Here is an 18003-nt window from a genome sequence, read left to right on the forward strand (position 1 = left end):
AGGCAGGTTAGGTGGTCTGATATTCCCATCTTCTTCAGAATTTTCCTGTTTATTGTGATCCACACAGTCAAAAGCTTTGGCATAGTCAATAAAGCAGAAATAGATGTTTTTCTCGAACTCTCTTGCTTTTTTGTGATCCAGCGGACGTTGGCAATTTGATCTCTGGTTCCTCTGCCTTTTCTAACACCAACTTGAACATCTGGAAGTTCATGGTTCACATATTGTTGAAACCTGGCTTGGAGAATTTAAAGCATCACTTTACTAGCATGTGAGATGAGTGCAATTGTGTGATAGTTTGAGCATTCTTTAGTGTTGCCTTTCTTTGGGATTGGAATGAAAACTGATCTTTTCAAGTCCTGTGGCCATTCCTGAGTTTTCCAAATGTGCTGGCATATTGAGTGCAGCACTTTCACAGCATCATCTTTTAGAATTTGAAACAGCTCAACTGGAATTCCACCAGTGTAGGGCTACCCAAGACAGAAGGGTCATAGTGGAGAGTTCTGACAAAATGTAATCCCCTGGAGAAGGGAATGGCAAACCACTTCAGTAGTCTTACCTTGAGAACCCCATGAACAGTATGAAAAGGCAAAAAGATAGGACACTGAAAGATGAACTACTCAGGTCAATAGGTGCCCAATATGCTACCGGAGATAATGGACAAATAACTCCAGAAAGAATGAAGAGATGTAGCCAAAGCAAAAACAATACCCAGTTGTGGATGTGACTGGTGATAGAAGCAAGGTCCAATGCTGTAAAGAGCAATATTGCATAGGAACCTGGAATGTTAGGTCCATGAATCAAGTCAAATTGGAAGTGGTCAAACAGAAGATGGCAAGAGTGAATGTCGACATTTTCAGTCAGCAAACTAAAATGGACTGGAATGGGTGAATTTAATTCAGATGACCATTATATTGACTACTGTGGGCAAAAATCCCTTGGAAGAAATGGAGTAGCCATCATAGTCAACAAAAGAGTCCAAAATGCAGTACTTGGATGCAGTATCAAAAACGACAGAATGACCTCTGTTCATTTCCAAGGCAAACCATTCAATATCACAGTAATCCAAGTCTGTGCCCCAACTAGTAATGCTGAAGAAGCTGAAGTTGAACAGTTTTATGAAGACCTACAAGACCTTTTAGAACTAATACCCAGAAGAGATCTCCTTTTCATTTTAGGGGACTGGAATGCAAAAGTAGGAAGTCAAGAAACACCTGGAGTAACAGGCAAATTTGGCCTTGGAATATGGAATGAAGCAGGGCAAAGCTGATAGAGTTTTGCCAAGAAAATGCACTGGTCACAGCAAACATCCTCTTCCAACAACACAAGCGACGACTCTACACATGGACATCACCAGATGGTCAGTAGTGAAATCAGATTGATTACATTCTTTGCAGCCAAAGATGGAGAAGCTCTATACAGTCAGTGAAAACAAGACCAGGAGCTGACTGTGGCTGGGATCATGAACTCCTTATTGCCAAATTCAGACTTAAATTGAAGAAAGTGGGAAAAACCACTAGATCATTCGGGTATGACCTAAATCAAATGCCTTATGATTATACAGTGGAAGTGAGAAATAGATTTAAGAGATTAGATCTGATGGAGAGTGCCTGATGAACTATGGACAGAGGTTCATGACATTGTACAGGAGACAGGGATCAAGACCATCTCCAAGAAAAAGAAATGCAAAAAAGCAAAATGGTTGTCTGAGGAGGCCTTACAAATAACTGTGAAAAGAAGAGAAGTGAAAAGCAAAGGAGAAAGGGAAAGATATACCCACTTGAATGCAAAGTTCCAGAGAATAGCAAGGAGAGATAAGAAAGCCTTCCTCAGTGATCAGTGCAAAGAAATAGAGGAAAACAATAGAATGGGAAAGACTAGAGATCTCTTCAAGTAAATTAGAGATACCAAGGGAACATTTCATGCAAAGATGGGCTCAATAAAGGACAGAAATGGTATGGACCTAACAGAAGCAGAAGATCTTAAGAAGAGGTGGCAAGAATACACAGAAGAACTGTACAAAAAAGATCTTCATGACCAAGATAATCACGATGGTGCAATCACTCACCTAGAGCCAGACATCCTGGAATGTGAAGTCAAGTGGGTCTTAGGAAGCATCACTATGAACAAAGCTAGTGGAGGTCATGAAATTCCAGCTGAGCTATCTCAAATCCTAAAAGATGATGCTGTGAAAGTGCTGCACTCAGTATGCTAGCAATTCTTGGCACAGGACATAGCAATTTCTTTTTTAATATATCTTTCAAGTGGTATTGATGCACAGTAAGGTTTGAGAACCACATTGCATGGATCTATCTGTTCATATTGACTTAGATCCATTATTCAGAATCTTGTGGGTGTCTTTAGATTTCTTTAGCCAGTTGCTAATTCCCTACTTGAATTTAACTCATAGTTTTGAATCTAAGTCGTAAGTCAAAGTGATGAGTGACTTTGCTGGATGCCTTGCTGGCATATAGGAATAATAATGGCCATTGAGTTTTCCTTGTCCTTGAGTTTTAATTAGTTTTTCAAAGAAGAAAATGTTACTGCTCTGATTCTTCATAAGTCCATATTAATTCAAAATAATTTCTTTCCCTTCAAAAGGTTCAGAAACTATTACTTAAAAGTCTGTGATTGGTTTGTGGGATTAACACAAAATCCTACTAGTCTGTTTTATGCTAGTAAGAAATCCAGAGTCCAAGAAAGTCAGATAGCAGAGATCAGGACCTAGGTATCATAAACCACCAAAGATTCTGGGCATCTCAAGAAATTGAGTCAAAAGATTTTAAATGATAAGAGGTGAACATCAAATCTAAGCATCAGGAATGGCCTTTATTTTGAATTAAATGTTCCTTTTATTTAGTTTGATTATTTTTCCATCCTTATTACTTTGTAAAAACATTATGCATATATTTCCTAGGCCTTAAAATGCCACTCTGCAGGTAGAAACAAATAGCACAACCAGCTGAAGTTGGGGAGGTAGAAAGTTAGAAGTAATTCAGTTTCTCATGTCATTCAGCCATTATGCTTTTAGTTGTTGTTTCATTTTTCTAATGGTGAAAGAGTTAGAACTGATTCATCCATGTGCTCACTTATTTTTTCAAATATGTTTGTGCCCTTTTCCCTGGTATTTCTTGTGACACACAGACTTCTCAGGCTTTAAACTGGCTTGAACTCAAATTTCAGTCTGTAACTGAATTTTTTCCTTGTAGAGTCAACTAGTTTGTAGGAAAGATTCATTTTGATTCAGATGTTTAATGGGAACCTATTACCTGTTGTTACTGGGAAATAAAAAAGATGAATCAGGTTTCAAAGATCTCACAACTGGATGGGGAGAAAACAGACATGTAAATAGCTATAGTAGAACATAAATTCTTTATAGAAGTAAATATTACTTGAAGAGAGGGAGCAATTAATTATACATGCCATGGGATTGAAAAGATTGACTATCGTGGAAGTGAAATTTGAGAGTCTTAAAGGATGAGTATGATTTTGTCAGAAGCAAGGAAGGGCATTCTGAACAGAGGGAATGGCAAAGGTGAAAAGCACTGTCCTGGGATTTCCCTGGTGGTACAGTGGATAAGAATCCAGCTGGTAATGCAGGGGACATGGGTTTGATCCCTGGTCCAGGAAGATTCCACATTCCATGGAGCAACTAAAGCCTGTGTACTCTAGAGCCCATGAGTTGCAACTTCTGGGTCCAGGTGCTATAACCACGGAAGCCCGTGTGCGTAGAGCCTGTGCTTTACAACAAGAAAAGCCACTGCAGTGAGGAGCCTGTGCACAGCAACGAAGAGTAGCCCTTACTCACAGCAACTAGAGAAAGCTCGTGTGCAGCAACAAAAACCCAACACAGCCATAAATAAATAAGTAAAAGTTAAAACAGTTTTCTAAAAAGCACTGTGATGAGAGAATGCTTACGGAATCTTCATACAGTCTTTTGTAGCTAGACTATAAGATGCATGATTGAAAGTATTGAAAGATATGGCTGAAAAAACTTGACTTCTGAATGCTTGGATTTTAGTTAATAAGCAATAGTGATACATTGAAACTTTTTAATAAAGACCAGGACATGGTAAAATTTATAGAAAGCTAACTCTATCATGTGGAAATTAAACTGAAATGAGAGAGGTACTGCAAGTAGGAAGACGTTTTAAAAGACTATTGAACATTTTCCTATGAAGGATAGAAAGAACTTGACTTTGGGCAGGGGGAGTGAAGAGAAGAAAATGGATTCCAAACACTTTGAAGGTGGGAATACATAAAGATAGTAAATAAATAAATTTGATATGAATTAGGTGGTTAGAATCAGAGAGTCTCCTAGTGGAAGAGACCTGAGAATGCATCCCATGTTTGGGGTGGGTGGTATGAAGAGGGGAAAAAACGAAGATGAGGAAGGGTAAGAAGAAAGGGGAAAGAGAAGAGATACAATCATGTAGGATAGAAGTTAAATTCAATATAGAATTTATAATTGTCAGCACCCTGCAGAATGCTGTGCTCACAGAGTATCTGTTGCATAAGTGAACAAATTAACAAATCAAGAAGTCTTTATAGTCTACATTTACTTTTCTAGAGTCTCCTAACTTTGTTATCAAAAAATTAAGGACAAGGACTTCCCTGGAGATCCAGTGGTTAAGACTTCACACTTCCACTGCAGATGGCATGGGTTTGATCCTTGGTCATGTGGAACCAATATCTTTTATGCCTCTCAGCACAGCCAAAAATAAATAAATGAATAAATAAAATGCTGCTTCTTTGGGGTAAAAAGTTAAGGCCAGTTGATGCTGCTGTACTTCTTTTCAAGACCATTCAACTTCTTGGTATATACATAACTGATCATTTATGAAATTCTTCACATATTTGATGACTACGTTTAAATGACCGTTTAACTTCATCTGTTCTGACCTGAGCAGTCATAATTTCTTGAGTATTTTCTTGTAGAATTATTTTCATTCCCCTTTCTGTCATTTATCTTCAGGTCTTTTTCTGTTATTCTTGAAAATACCATGGACAGGGGAGTCTGGCGGGCTATAGTCCATGGGGTCACAAAGAGTCAGACATAACTGAGGGTGCATGTACACACACACACACACACACACAGGTCAGACTTGATAAAATGTCTGAGTTAGGGATGAAATCATATGAACTTATATAGAACTTTTTCCTACAGTTCAGTTAAGTTCAGTTTAGTAGCTCAGTTGTGTCCAAGTCTTTGCAACCCCATGAACTGCAGCATGCCAGGCCTCCCTGTCCATCACAGCTCCCGGAGTTTACCAAACTCATGACCATTGAGTCAGTGATGCCATCCAACCATGTCATCTTCTGTCGTCCCCTTTTCCTCCTGCCCTCAGTCTTTCCCAGCATCAGGGTCTTTTCAAATGAGTCAGCTCTTCGTGTCAGGTGGCCAAAGTATTGGAGTTTCAGCTTCAACATCAGTCCTTCCAATGAACACCCAGGACTGATCTCCTTTAGGATGGACTGGTTGGATCTCCTTGCAGTCCAAGGGACTCTCAAGAGTCTTCTCCAACACCACAGTGCAAAAGCATCTGTTCTGCACTTAGCTTTCTTTATAGTCCAACTCTCACATCCATACTTGACTTCTAGAAAAACCATAGCCTTGACTAGATGGACCTTTGTTGGCAAAGAAATGTCTCTGCTTTTCAATATGCTGTCTAGGTTGGTCATAACTTTCCTCCCAAGGAGTAAGCGTCTTTTAATTTCATGGCTGCAGTCACCATCTGCAGTGATTTTGGAGCCCCAAAAAATAAAGTCAGCCACTGTTTCCCCTGTTTCCCTGTCTGTTTGCCATGAAGTGATGGGACCAGATCCCATGATCTTCGTTTTCTGAATGTTGAGCTTTAAGCCAACTTTTTCACTCTCCTCTTTCACTTTCATCAAGAGGCCCCTTAGTTCTTTTTCACTTCCTGCCATAAGGGTGGTGGTGTCTGCATGTCTGAGGTATTGATATTTGATATTGATATTTCTCCCAGCAATCTTGATTCCAGCTTGTGCTTCCTCCAGCCCAGCATTTCTCATGATATAATCTGCATATAAGTTAAATAATCAGGGTGACAATATACAGCCTTGACATATTCCTTTTCCTATTTGGAACCAGTCTGTTGTTCCATGTCCAGTTCTAACTGTTGCTTCCTGACCTGCATATAGGTTTCTCAAGAGGCAGGTCCTAGGATTCAGAGGTAGTAAAATTTAAGACAAAGAAGAGTATGAACGTCAAAGTCATATGTTAATTACTTTCTTCACATCTACAAAGTATTTGGCATTTAGGGGATACAGTGTAAACAAAACAGAAAAGGTCCTAACCCTCTGGGTTTTAGGCCCAGTGGGAAGACATTCATTTTATGATTGCACAAATAAATATGATTACAAGTTGTTAAATTTTAGAGAAGTAGATGGCACTGTGAGAGAGTATAAGAAGCAGACCTAATTTAGTTAAAAGGTGGATGGATTGAGAGTATTAGGTAGTATTTATGCATGAATAAAGTGCGTATTTTTTGTTAACTTGACCATAACCAATATTATTAGTATAACTATATGGTTGGAGAAGTCAGGAAGGCATCCATTTGGAACTGCAAATGTAGCCCCCTTCTGAACTACACTGACCCTTTGATCCTGTTACAGAGTTTATATAAGTTCCAGAGAAATCACTTCTTAGTTGGAGAGGCATTTGCCAAGCTTGGCATGAAGCTGATGTTCTAAGTCTGTGTATGTGCTTTTGTTTTATTAAACATGTCTTATATATTGGGTTCCAATATAAGATATCTTACAAATGCAACTGTGTAGAGGAAAAAATTAAAATACCCTCTTAAGCTTCTGTAATGATATCTGAGAAATCCTTCACAACTCTAAAAAAAATAACCAAACATTTCCAAAGGATTTGAAGTACCCAGAATAAGACTATATTTTTTCATATACTTTTTGAGAATATACTTTTTCATATAACATATTCTATACAAAAATCTAGTTGAGGTCATCAGCTCCTAAGAGTTTAACATCTTAAATTCATAAGCACTAGAAAAGCTCCAAGTTAAAGAGCACTGGTATCTTTTTCAATGATGAGTTATTGAGAAGTAGGTGAATCTCTACATTTGAAGGCCTGGGTTTTTTTGCATTTGGATAAAGACTTAGCCCACCTCAAAAAACAAACAAAAAAAAACCTATAAAGACTTTTTTGTATGTATGTGGCTATGATCTCAGGGCCTCTCTTCTAGCCTTGAAAAAGGTCTGCACGCCAAAATAAAAGGATTCTGGGAAAATTATGTTGATGGTATGAGGGGATATTTCAGTATCTTTTTCTTGGTGTTGTTAAGTGAGCTGGATGCTATTATTTGCTTACTTGAATTTGTTCCTGGTTTTAATGGCATTTTAGGGTATCAAATTTATCAAATTTGCTCCTTTTCCAAGAAAGGGAGAGGAATAGACACTACCTTATATGAGTGGGGTGACGAATGTACAGGGGCAGTTGGTTCCAGAGGCTTGCCCTCCACCGCCACGTGTAACGGAATATAACAGTCCAGAAATCTCACAAGTCCTCGGATTCCAGGCATGAGTTCTTCACCATTAGGAAAACCACTAGATGGTGCTCTTCATCATCCCTTCTAATAACACATCTGTTCCACATAGAATACTTTGCCTAGCCAAAGTTTGGGTTCTAACTAGCTACCTTAAATCTTCAGCATGAGAAATGGAATTATGAGAAATCTCAATAGGCAGACTGTTTGTATTTATAGTCAGTCATTTATTTAGTTACAAAATTATTCCATTTTATATGCCCTTGCCTTGTTATCCACAAGCAAAGCTTTGAGACTTTATTTAGCTTAGCCTCCTCATCTTCTTTTTCAGTCTTTTGATCTGTTTACTCTTCTGATTCCTTGGAAATTCTTTCTTCAACTTCCACCCAACCCCTGACAACTTTTCCTACTCTGTGTAGATTGTTTCCAAATAATCTACATCTTATGATAGATAACTGTCTGCCTAGGACAAGATTGTTTAAGGATTTATGTTTTCATGCCAAAGATATATACTTATAGCCTGACTTCTTAGCCATCTTTCCTTCCTCCATACAAATCCTGTACATCTGTGCATAGATCCTGAGGGCAGGAAGGGCATATTTTCCTACTTAAAGTCTTGTTATATTTACAAATAATTAGTGTTTTTTCCCCCATGTGTATGTGTGCTAAGTTGCTTCAGTCATGTTGGACTGTTTGCAATCTTATGGACTGTAGACTGCCAGGCTTCTCTGTCCATGGGATGCTCCAGGCAAGAATACTGGAATGGGTTGCCATTTCCTTCTCCAGGGGATCTTCCTGACCCAGGGGTTGAACCCAGGTCACCCGCATTGCAGGCAGATTCTTCACCATGTGAGCTAACAGGGAAGCTCTTTTTTTTCCCCTATAGATACTGTTTATTCTCTTAAAACTTCATAGATTTACAATTTGGAAGTTGTTTTTTTTCTGTCATTATTACCACAACTTCTCTAGCAGATGTTATTTTTTGCTTTCAGTTTCATCTAAATTAATGCAGTCTTATCTTCTTCCCAGTTAGACTAATACAGCAAAGTTCTACCTTCCCAATAAGATGACACCTTCTTCTCTAATCTTAGAGAATTTTTAAACTCAGAATCAATATTAAGTTCCATGTTACAGCAAAAAATAAGAGGAAATGAATATATCATGAAGTTATTTTGTTTTTAAGAAGAAATAATCAAATTGGAGGCACTAAGAGAAAAAAAAAAACCCAAAGATTTTGGCTTTCTTTAAAAAAAAAGCAACAAAAAACTTTAGAAAGCTGGGAACCTATTTTTAAATATCTTATTGAAAGATCAAAATCAACATGTGTTTTTAAAAAATACTCTTAATGGTCTGACTAAATGACAAAGACAAAGAAATCATATTAGGAAGTAGGTATTATTAAATAAAAATAATAAAAAGCTGGCCCAAGAGAGAAGAACAAAGAAAATGACAAAGCATATACAAAATGAGAATGTGAATGAGCCAAGGAGGGATCTGAAGACAAACTAAAGGGATCCCCAAACAAAATTAGTCATCAGTTCTTTAAGAAGTTCATAGCTTGAAATCTGTCTCTAGAATTACTGGGACAACATTTGAATAAATGAATTATTTGTGTTATTCATTCATTCAACACATTTACTGAATATCTCTTGTACACTAGGCACAGAGTATGTGAAGGTTAAAAAGAGCCCCAAAATCTCTCTTTCTGTGAGCTTCTTGTTTGGTGGATGAACTCACAATTTAGTTTTGGCTAAAGGAAACATTTGGAGTATTCTTAGCCACCCTTAATTATTTTGAAATAAATACACTAAATATGCACAGAATGTTCTAGATTTACACTGTCCCATAGTTATATGGTCTGGTGGGAAAATGCAGACAGGTAAACAATGAATTATAAGATAGCAAAATAGGTACTGTAGTTAGGCTGTGTTAGGAGTTGCAGTGAGATCACAGAGGAGGGACCTAACCCAACCTTCAGGGTAATGGATGTCTTCCATAGAAGATACATGGAATGGTAGGTAGGATAAATAAGAGTTCCCCACTGAAGAAGAAGAGTAAGGATGCTCCAGGCAGAAGGAGCAGAGGTGCTGTGAAAGAGGTTGTGGCGCAAAGAAGACTTCCTTCTTTGCAGGTGGTTTGGAATGGAAGAAGTTTCAGGCGCCCCTACAGAAGTGGTTAAGAGATCAGTTTAAAGAGATCGGTTATAAAGGATCTTGTCTACTTTACTGGGAAGGTGATGGGGAACCAGTGAAAGGTTTTAAACTATGAAGTGTCACAAATCATATTTACATTTGATATAAATCATACTGGTGAAAGTGGATGGAAAGATAGCGCACAAGAAGCAGAGAGACCAAATAGGGAGTGTATTTTTGTAATCCAAGCAAGAAATGATGATTGCTTGAATTAAGGTAGATACAAATTCAGACTCAAGATACTGTAGAAGATTAAAAACAACAGGATTGACTGCATCTGAGTTTTAAAGAAGTAAAGAAAAAGATATGAAGCCTTTTATCCCTAAGAATCATTTGTGGGAAAGACCTGAGAGCTATAAAGTAGTGAATTTCACTTCCATATTGGTTACATAATTAGGAGAGATGGTATATAAGATGAGGCTGAATACTTAATCAGATTATGGATCAATGAATTGAATATCAGGAAATCTGAATTAGCCGTGTGATCCTGGACAAATCAATTTAAACGTTCCTGCCCTTTAAAATTAAGAACATGGTGCCTTTAAACTGAGCCTTCAGAGGACTGTTAGAGATATTTCAAGAAAGTGTCTTTTCTAGCTGCAGGACTTTGTGATCCATCATCTGCATGCCCTGTTTACTAAGATAAGTTATTATAATGATCAAAGACGATGGTATGTGAGAAAGTGCTTTGTAAGCTATAAAGTACTATATAAATTTATGGTACTATTGTAATTTTAACACTAAGCTCTTTGGTTTAATGCCAAGCATTGGGGCTTATTAAACTATAGTTTCTCAAATAGGAATTGAAAGAGAAGAAAACTGACAGATTATTTTCCGTGTAGAAAAACTCTGGAAGATTAAGTAGATAATAATTGAAGTATAATTGGAATTGAGCTGATTTTTGTGTCTGATATATAAAGTAAGTCTCTTTGTATTATAGGAAGTCTGTGTGTGTGTGTATGTATATATGGTGATGGTAGAAGCTGAGCTAACATTTATAGTCTTGGTTAGAGACCACTGGGGATTAATAGTTAATTGTTCCTTGGAAAGAGTAGCCTGAGACTTGCCAAAAAAGCCAGCAATATGCTGGATGGTCTTAAGAAAAGAACTTTTTAGATAAAAAAAAAAAATCTTTACTTTTAAGGTATTAGAATTTTGCTTGTTATTTTTCAGTTAAGATCTCATGTTATTAAAGAGAGGTAACCCAGTTATCTGGGCCATGGTAGGGGGTGATGGAGGTGCACCAGTAGGAACTATTCTACTTCTTTTTCTTTTTTGGCTGGGCCAGGTCTTAGTTATGGCACATGGGAAATTTGAGCTTTGTTCCAGCATGCGATCTTTAGTTGCAGCATGCAGACTCTTAATTGTGGCATGTAGAATCTAGTTCCCTGACCAATGATGGAACCCAGGCCCCCTGTTTTGGGGGCTCAGAGTCTTAGCCAACTAGACCACCAGGGATGTCCCAAAGTTTTCTACTTTCCATTATATGAAAAGACAGTGATGTGAGTAAATTATACTAAACAATGAAAAGTATGGTTAGATTTGCCGAATGAATCTTAGTTTTCCAGAAATAGGGGGCCTGAGAAAGGTGAATATAGTCACCTATCTAATGGGCATAGCTACTTAGTACCTACCTAGCAGAGAACCAGGAAGTGGGGAGGAAAATGGTGTAACTCTGAGTAACTAAAAGGTACATATACTCAAAGGCATATATAAACTCATTCACATTACTTGTGGGAGATGATCCTGTTCAGGCTGTATTTTTTCTTCCTTTAGATACTATTCTAGTACAATTAGCTGAGTTACCTGCTCAAGAAGATTATAGATGACATAATAAGAGATGAGTGAGAGAGCAGGGAGTACGAATTTATGTTAAAACTGTAAGAGAGAAGGCAGAAAAATTATAAAATATAGACAAAAGAACTTAACACAGCATTCTGAGCTATTAAATGTAATAGAAAACAGTTAATACTGTAGCAGCCCTGGGAATTTATTGTGTAGAATAAAAATTGTTCTTAATGGTTATCAATGAGGAGAATTAAGAAAAGTTTAAATAGTATTTAGTATTATTTTTTAAAAAGACATGGAAAGAATTATGATGCAGTTTAAAATTTTAGGAAAAAATGCTTATGATGAAAAAAAAGTTTTTCTGTTTAAAGTAAAAATGGTCATTAACTGTACAACAAGCACAATAAAAACTTAATTTGAATTCTTCATTCTCCAAAAATGCCAAATAAATTAAGCTGTTCTAGACTTTCATATATTTATGGTTTTTAATTGTTGATTTTGAGCCTTTCTAAACTATATTTCACATAGAAAATACTTAAGAATTATTTTTGTTATTCCAAAATCTATATAAAAATTTTTGTGGTTTCTAAAATACTGGCTCAGATAAATTAACAAATGGAAAATTTGCCATACTTTCTAAGAAAAGTCAGGTATTAGTGGGGAGGGCAAGTGGTGGCAGACATTCATATTCTTATCAGAGAAGCAAGTGTGTAAAATGATAGGGTCTTTTTAATGAGCCACAAGGCTTTTGTTTTCAGAATAACTAGTATTTAGATTGTCTTCAATTAACTAAACAAAGCTGTGTTACTAGTATTAAATTTTTGTAAGTACAAAAAATTTTTGAAAGAGATTCCCTGGTGGTCCAGTGGGTAGGACTTAGCACTTTCACTGCAGTGGCTTGGGTTTAATCACTTGTCTGGGAATTATGATCTCTAACTGTGTAGCTTGGCTCTTTCAAAATATTTTTTGTCTAAAGATATTAAGAAATCTGTCTTATGAAATCTAATTTTTAAGATATCCCTAGTTTTTAAAGAACTGGGATTCCTTTATGGAAAAAAATTATTTGAAAAAAAGACATTTCTGCATCATTCTCATTTTGCTAATTTGAACATCTTACCTGTATGTTGCTTTCTTACATGGCTGCCTATTACTGCTGTTAGCTAGAAGTAGGATTTTATGGAGCATATTCTATAACAAAGCAGATGTTTTGAAATATTTTGATAACCATGCCATCGGTATAGTTTCAAAATGCTTCTATTCACCTTAGGCTAAAAAGAGTCAAAAAACATTTCTTGATTGAAGTATATTACTATCCTTGAACTTTTGTGGGATAACCATTTAAAATTTATTGTAATTAATGATTTAGAGTAATTAAATGGCAGATTAGAAATTTAAAATGATTGAAATATTTGTGGTAATAGGTGTGGAGAACATTCTCAGTGGTGAAATTGAAGATTATAAATAGTCTTTATTTGAAATGATTACTTGTAAATATTATAATATATTTTTAATGAGTAGAAATTAATTTAGTACTTAAACCCTTGTATATTTTGCAATTTTGTTTATATATATATATATATATATTTTTTTTTTTAATAGTGTTTGCCAGCTCTGAGCCGGTGCCAGGATTCCAAGGGGATACCCTACAACTTGCATTTATTGACCTCAGACAAGTAAGATGTAATAATGTGCTTTTCATTTATTGCTTTCTACCTCTTGCCTTTTTCTTTTCTTTTTTTTTTTTTAATGCTACAGTAATGCTTGTTTTTGCCTTGAAACAACTTTTCTTTAGAGAAGTGCTTCTTTGATAACTAGGTGTTTGGTCCTTCTCTCTGAACCTGTATCCATTCAGTGTCTCAACCTCATCGGGCATTCTTGTTGGTGACTATTTAATTTAGTTGTTATTAGCAAAGCACATGACTAAATACTAACTTTATCCTTTGGTTTATTGATACTTTAAGTTCTTAGTGATTTTATGGTCATATATGAAAATTTGGTAGTATAACATTAGTGTTAGGACCCAAGTTAAGTATAAATTATTACAACCTAAAAAGGAATCCCTTGATTAAAATGTCAGTGTAAAGAATGCTATTTTTATGGTTTTTCTGTATGCCTCCAGAAAGAAGGATAAAACTAATTTTTAAAGGTAATTAATTATGGTGGTGGTGGTGACGTTTACATAATTCTTTTCCAGTCATATAATTCTAAATATAATGACAAATGTGATGATTTTTAAATCTCTTCTATTCTTTTTACTAGTCTTTAACATCTCTACTATATTGTCATTTTCTTTATTTTCTCCATATTACCTTGTCCCATCTCCCTCATAATTTTTCTTCTTATGCTCTTCTTCCTCTTTCCCCCTCCTTTTTCTTTCTTAATCCCAGGATTAAGATGTTTAATCAAGCAAGAGTGTGGAGGAGGGGTAAATCCAAGTAAGAGGGCTCAGGAGTGTTAGGATTGACAACAGGAGTGACTGCTGCTTTTGGCAAGAAGAACCAGATGAAGATAGAATTAAATATCAGCCTATTAATGCTCCCATCCCCTTTGGGGGGTGGAGATAGATGGGGCTCCACCATTGGTATGAGTAAACTCTTCCACAGTGACGTTAAAGAGCTCTGATTTCAATAAATGTTTGAACATAGAGCTGCTTTTTCTCATTCCAAGCAAGTGTTCAATAAGTAATTATGAACTACTAGGTACTAATTATTTGGAGAGGGGAGATGTGGTTAAAATACGCACAAAGTATCACTAGAGATAGTTCCATCCTTATGGAACTTAACAATCCTTTAGAGAATCATGGTATCCACAAACTGGCTAGGAATACTTATATGACAGTGAATCGTGTGGAAATAACTCGTATTTCAAGTCATGTTTAGAAGGAAATTGGAAAAGCCATTCCTGTTGCCCAATTATAATCTGTAAAGCACTGAACAATTAAAATATAATCACATTTATTTATGTTTACAGTCAGCACTTGTGTATTATACCAAACAAGGGACACTGTTATGAGTGACCTAGATCTGTAGATGGTTAGCTACCTAGATATATAGATGATTAGCTTTACTAAGTTGGAGAAGATAGTAGAAAATGAAAAAAGTGGATTCTGAACTTCCATTTCAGTTTACCAGAAGATATTCTTACTATTGATGGTAGAGCTATTTTCTTCACAAGTAGTTATCTTTGTTGCTGTCCTCTTCCCCTAGTAAGATTATATAGAAAACTGAGTCCTTTGATATTTATTGTTTACTATTTTTTCAGTTCTCTATGAATTTTATGCTGTTCTAGTTTATAATCTCATGTAGGATTGTAGATGATCAGTGGATGTTGGCAATTTGATCTCTGGTTCCACTGACTTTTCTAAAACCAATTTGAACATCTGGAAGTTCATGGTTCACATATTGCTAAAGCCTGGCTTGGAGAATTTTAAGCATCACTTTACTAGCATGTGAGATGAGTGCAGTTGTGCGGTAGTTTGAGCATTCTTTGGCATTGCCTTTCTTTGGGATTGGAATGAAAACTGACCTTTTCCAGTCCTGTGGCCACTGCTGAGTTTTCCAAATTTGTTGGCATACTGAGTGCAGCACTTTCACAGCATCGTCTTTCAGGATTTGAAATAGCTCAACTGGAATTCCATCACCTCCACTAGCTTTGTTTGTAGTGATGCTTCCTAAGGCCCACTTGACTTCACATTCCAGGATGTCTGGCTCTAGGTGAGTGATCACACCATCGTGATTATCTGGGTCGTGAAGATCTTTTTTGTACAGTTCTTCTGTGTATTCTTGCCACCTCTTCTTAAATTGCCAACATCCACTGGATAATCAAAAAAGCAAGAGAGTTACAGAAAAACATCTATTTCTGCTTTATTGACTATGCCAAAGCCTTTGACTGTGTGGATCACAATAAACTGTGGAAAATTCTGAAAGAGATGGGAATACCAGACCACCTGACCTGCCTCTTGAGAAACCTGTATACAGGTCAGGAAGCAACAGTTAGAACTGGACATGGAACAACACACTGGTTCCAAATAGGAAAAGGAGTACGTCAAGGCTGTATATTGTCACCCTGCTTATTTAACTTATATGCAGATTATATCATGAGAAATGCTGGGCTGGAAGAAGCACAAGCTGAAATCAAGATTGCGGGGAGAAATATCAATAACCTCAGATATGCAGATGACAAAACCCTTATGATAGAAAGTGAAGAAGAACTAAAGGGCCTCTTGATGAAAGTGAAAGAGGATAGTGAAAAAGTTGGCTTAAAGCTCAACATTCAAAAAACTAAAATCATGGCATCCAGTCCCATCACTTCACGGCAAATCAACGGGGAAACAGTGGAAAGAGTGGCTGACTTTATTTTTCTGGACTCCAAAATCACTGCAGATGGTGACTGCAGCCATGAAATTAAAATACTCTTACTCCTTGGAAGGAAAGTTATGACCAACCTAGACAGCATATTAAAAAGCAGAGACATTATTTTGTCAACAAAGGTCTGTCTAAGTCAAGGCTATGGTTTTTCCAGTGGTCATGTATGGATGTGAAAGTTGGACTATAAAGAAAGCTGAGTGCCAAAGAATTGATGCTTTTGAACTGTGGTGTTGAAGAAGACTCTTGAGAGTCCCTTGGACTGCAAGGAGATCCAAGCAGTCCATCCTAAAGGAGATCAGTCCTGGTTGTTCATTGGAAGGACTGATGTTGAAGCTGAAACTCTAATACTTTGACCACCTGATGCGAAGAGCTGACTCATTGGAAAAGACCCTGATGCTGGGAAAGTTTGAGGGAAGAAGGAGAAGGGGACGACAGAGGATAAGATGGTTGGATGGCATCACCAACTCAATGGACATGGGTTTGGGTGGATTCCGGGAGTTGGTGATGGACAGGGAGGCCTGGTGTGCTGCAGTTCATGGGGTCGTAAAGAGTTGGACACGACTGAGCAACTGAACTGAGGATTGTAGTTAGGATCACATAATTTTTAAAAAATTTTATTGGAGTATAGTTGACTTACAATGTTATATGAGTTTCAGGTGTATAGCAAGTTGTTTCAGTTATACACATTCATATATTTATTCTTTTTCAGATTATTTTCTCATATAAGTCATCACAGAATATTGAGTAGAGTTCTCTGTGCTATACTACTACAGGGCTTCCTGGGTGGCTCAGATGGTAAAGAAACCGCCTGCAAAGCTGGAGACATGTGTTTGATCCCTGGGTTGGGAAGATCCCTGGAGGAGGGTATGGCAACCCACTCCAGTATTCTTACCTGGAGAATCTCTGACAGAGGAGGCTGGCGATGAGGTTGCAAAGAGTCAGACCTGACTGAGTGACTAAGCACAGCACTTCAGCATACTACTATACTATTATATAGTAGTGTGAATATGTTAATCCCAAACTCCTGATTTACCCATCTTCTTCACGCTTGCCCTTTGGTAACCATAATTTTGTTTTCAATCTCTGTAAGTCTATTTTTGTTTTGTAAGTAAGTTCATTTGTATCATTTTTTTAAATAGATTCTACATATGAGTGATATCACGTGGTATTTGTCTTTTTCTGTCTGTGTACTTAGTATGGTAAGTCCATTCATCCCTAGGTCCATCCATGTTGCTGTAGGATCACATAATTTATAATGCTTTTGGCAAAGATTCTGTTCCTTGATTTGTCCAGATAGGTGGTTGGTTCACAGCAGATTAAAACTAATCCTAGGTACTTTCTTCCTTCAAACAATCATCATTTGACAGCAAAAAAATTCTCTTTACAAGCATATAGCCCACTAGGGAATTGTTATTAAAGCATAGTTATAAATATTAATAAATATTTCAAGTCTTTTTGGTTGATTTACTTATCAGGTATGTGCACTTAGAGGCATTAAGTCCAGATTGACATTTCCTCATCAAGGTAATTTCTTGAAGAGATTTAAGTGAATAAAAAAGTCTGTTCTAAACATTTAGAATTCTGACATTAGAATTCTAAAACATTTAGAATTATTACAAGTACATAGAACTGTTAAAAGATTAATATAGAAATAACCAGTTAATATAAAACACAATTTTAAAGTATGGTAGTTAGTATGCAGTGAAAGTGAGTAGTGGATAGAAAATTTTGATGAACTAGCTTTTTATGTATTAATTTTTCTAGTCTTAAAAGAGGCTTAAAATTATTTTCCCTGATTATTAATGCTAACATTTAATCATACTTTCTTCTTGTACTTATCTATTCTAAAACAGGATGCAGCTAATTCTTTAAGTCCTGGACCATGGTGATATAACATGAATTTTATGATTTCAGAGGCATGGATTTAATAATAACTTGATAACAATAGTTACTTATCACCTATATTTGTTTTTCAGATTAACTTACAAGTAGTTTAGTGGTAAAATTCTAAGAATGGAAATTGGCCAAAAATAAAATTTGTTTTGAAAGCTTTAATCTCATATGAGGTGATATAATTTTTTTATCAGTGTCACTGATTATTTAAATAAGGATGCCTTAAAGTTTCAATAGTGT

The 18003-nt window shown here is 36.4% G+C and overlaps 1 protein-coding gene across 7 annotated transcripts in view; it reads left to right on the top strand.

Moving 5' to 3' along the window:
• Positions 1 to 18003, top strand: part of EXOC6 (exocyst complex component 6) — a 192550-nt gene that overhangs the window by 141343 nt on the left and 33204 nt on the right. For all 7 annotated transcript variants that reach the window (XM_070780488.1, XM_070780489.1, XM_019952981.2 and 4 more), the window contains one exon: positions 13103 to 13176. In XM_070780488.1, coding sequence (XP_070636589.1) covers positions 13103 to 13176 — 74 coding nt within the window. The remainder of the gene's footprint in view (positions 1 to 13102; positions 13177 to 18003) is intronic.

The sequence above is a fragment of the Bos indicus genome, chromosome 26 (genome assembly GCF_029378745.1).
Source record: "Bos indicus isolate NIAB-ARS_2022 breed Sahiwal x Tharparkar chromosome 26, NIAB-ARS_B.indTharparkar_mat_pri_1.0, whole genome shotgun sequence".
NCBI classification, from domain to species: Eukaryota; Metazoa; Chordata; class Mammalia; order Artiodactyla; family Bovidae; genus Bos; species Bos indicus.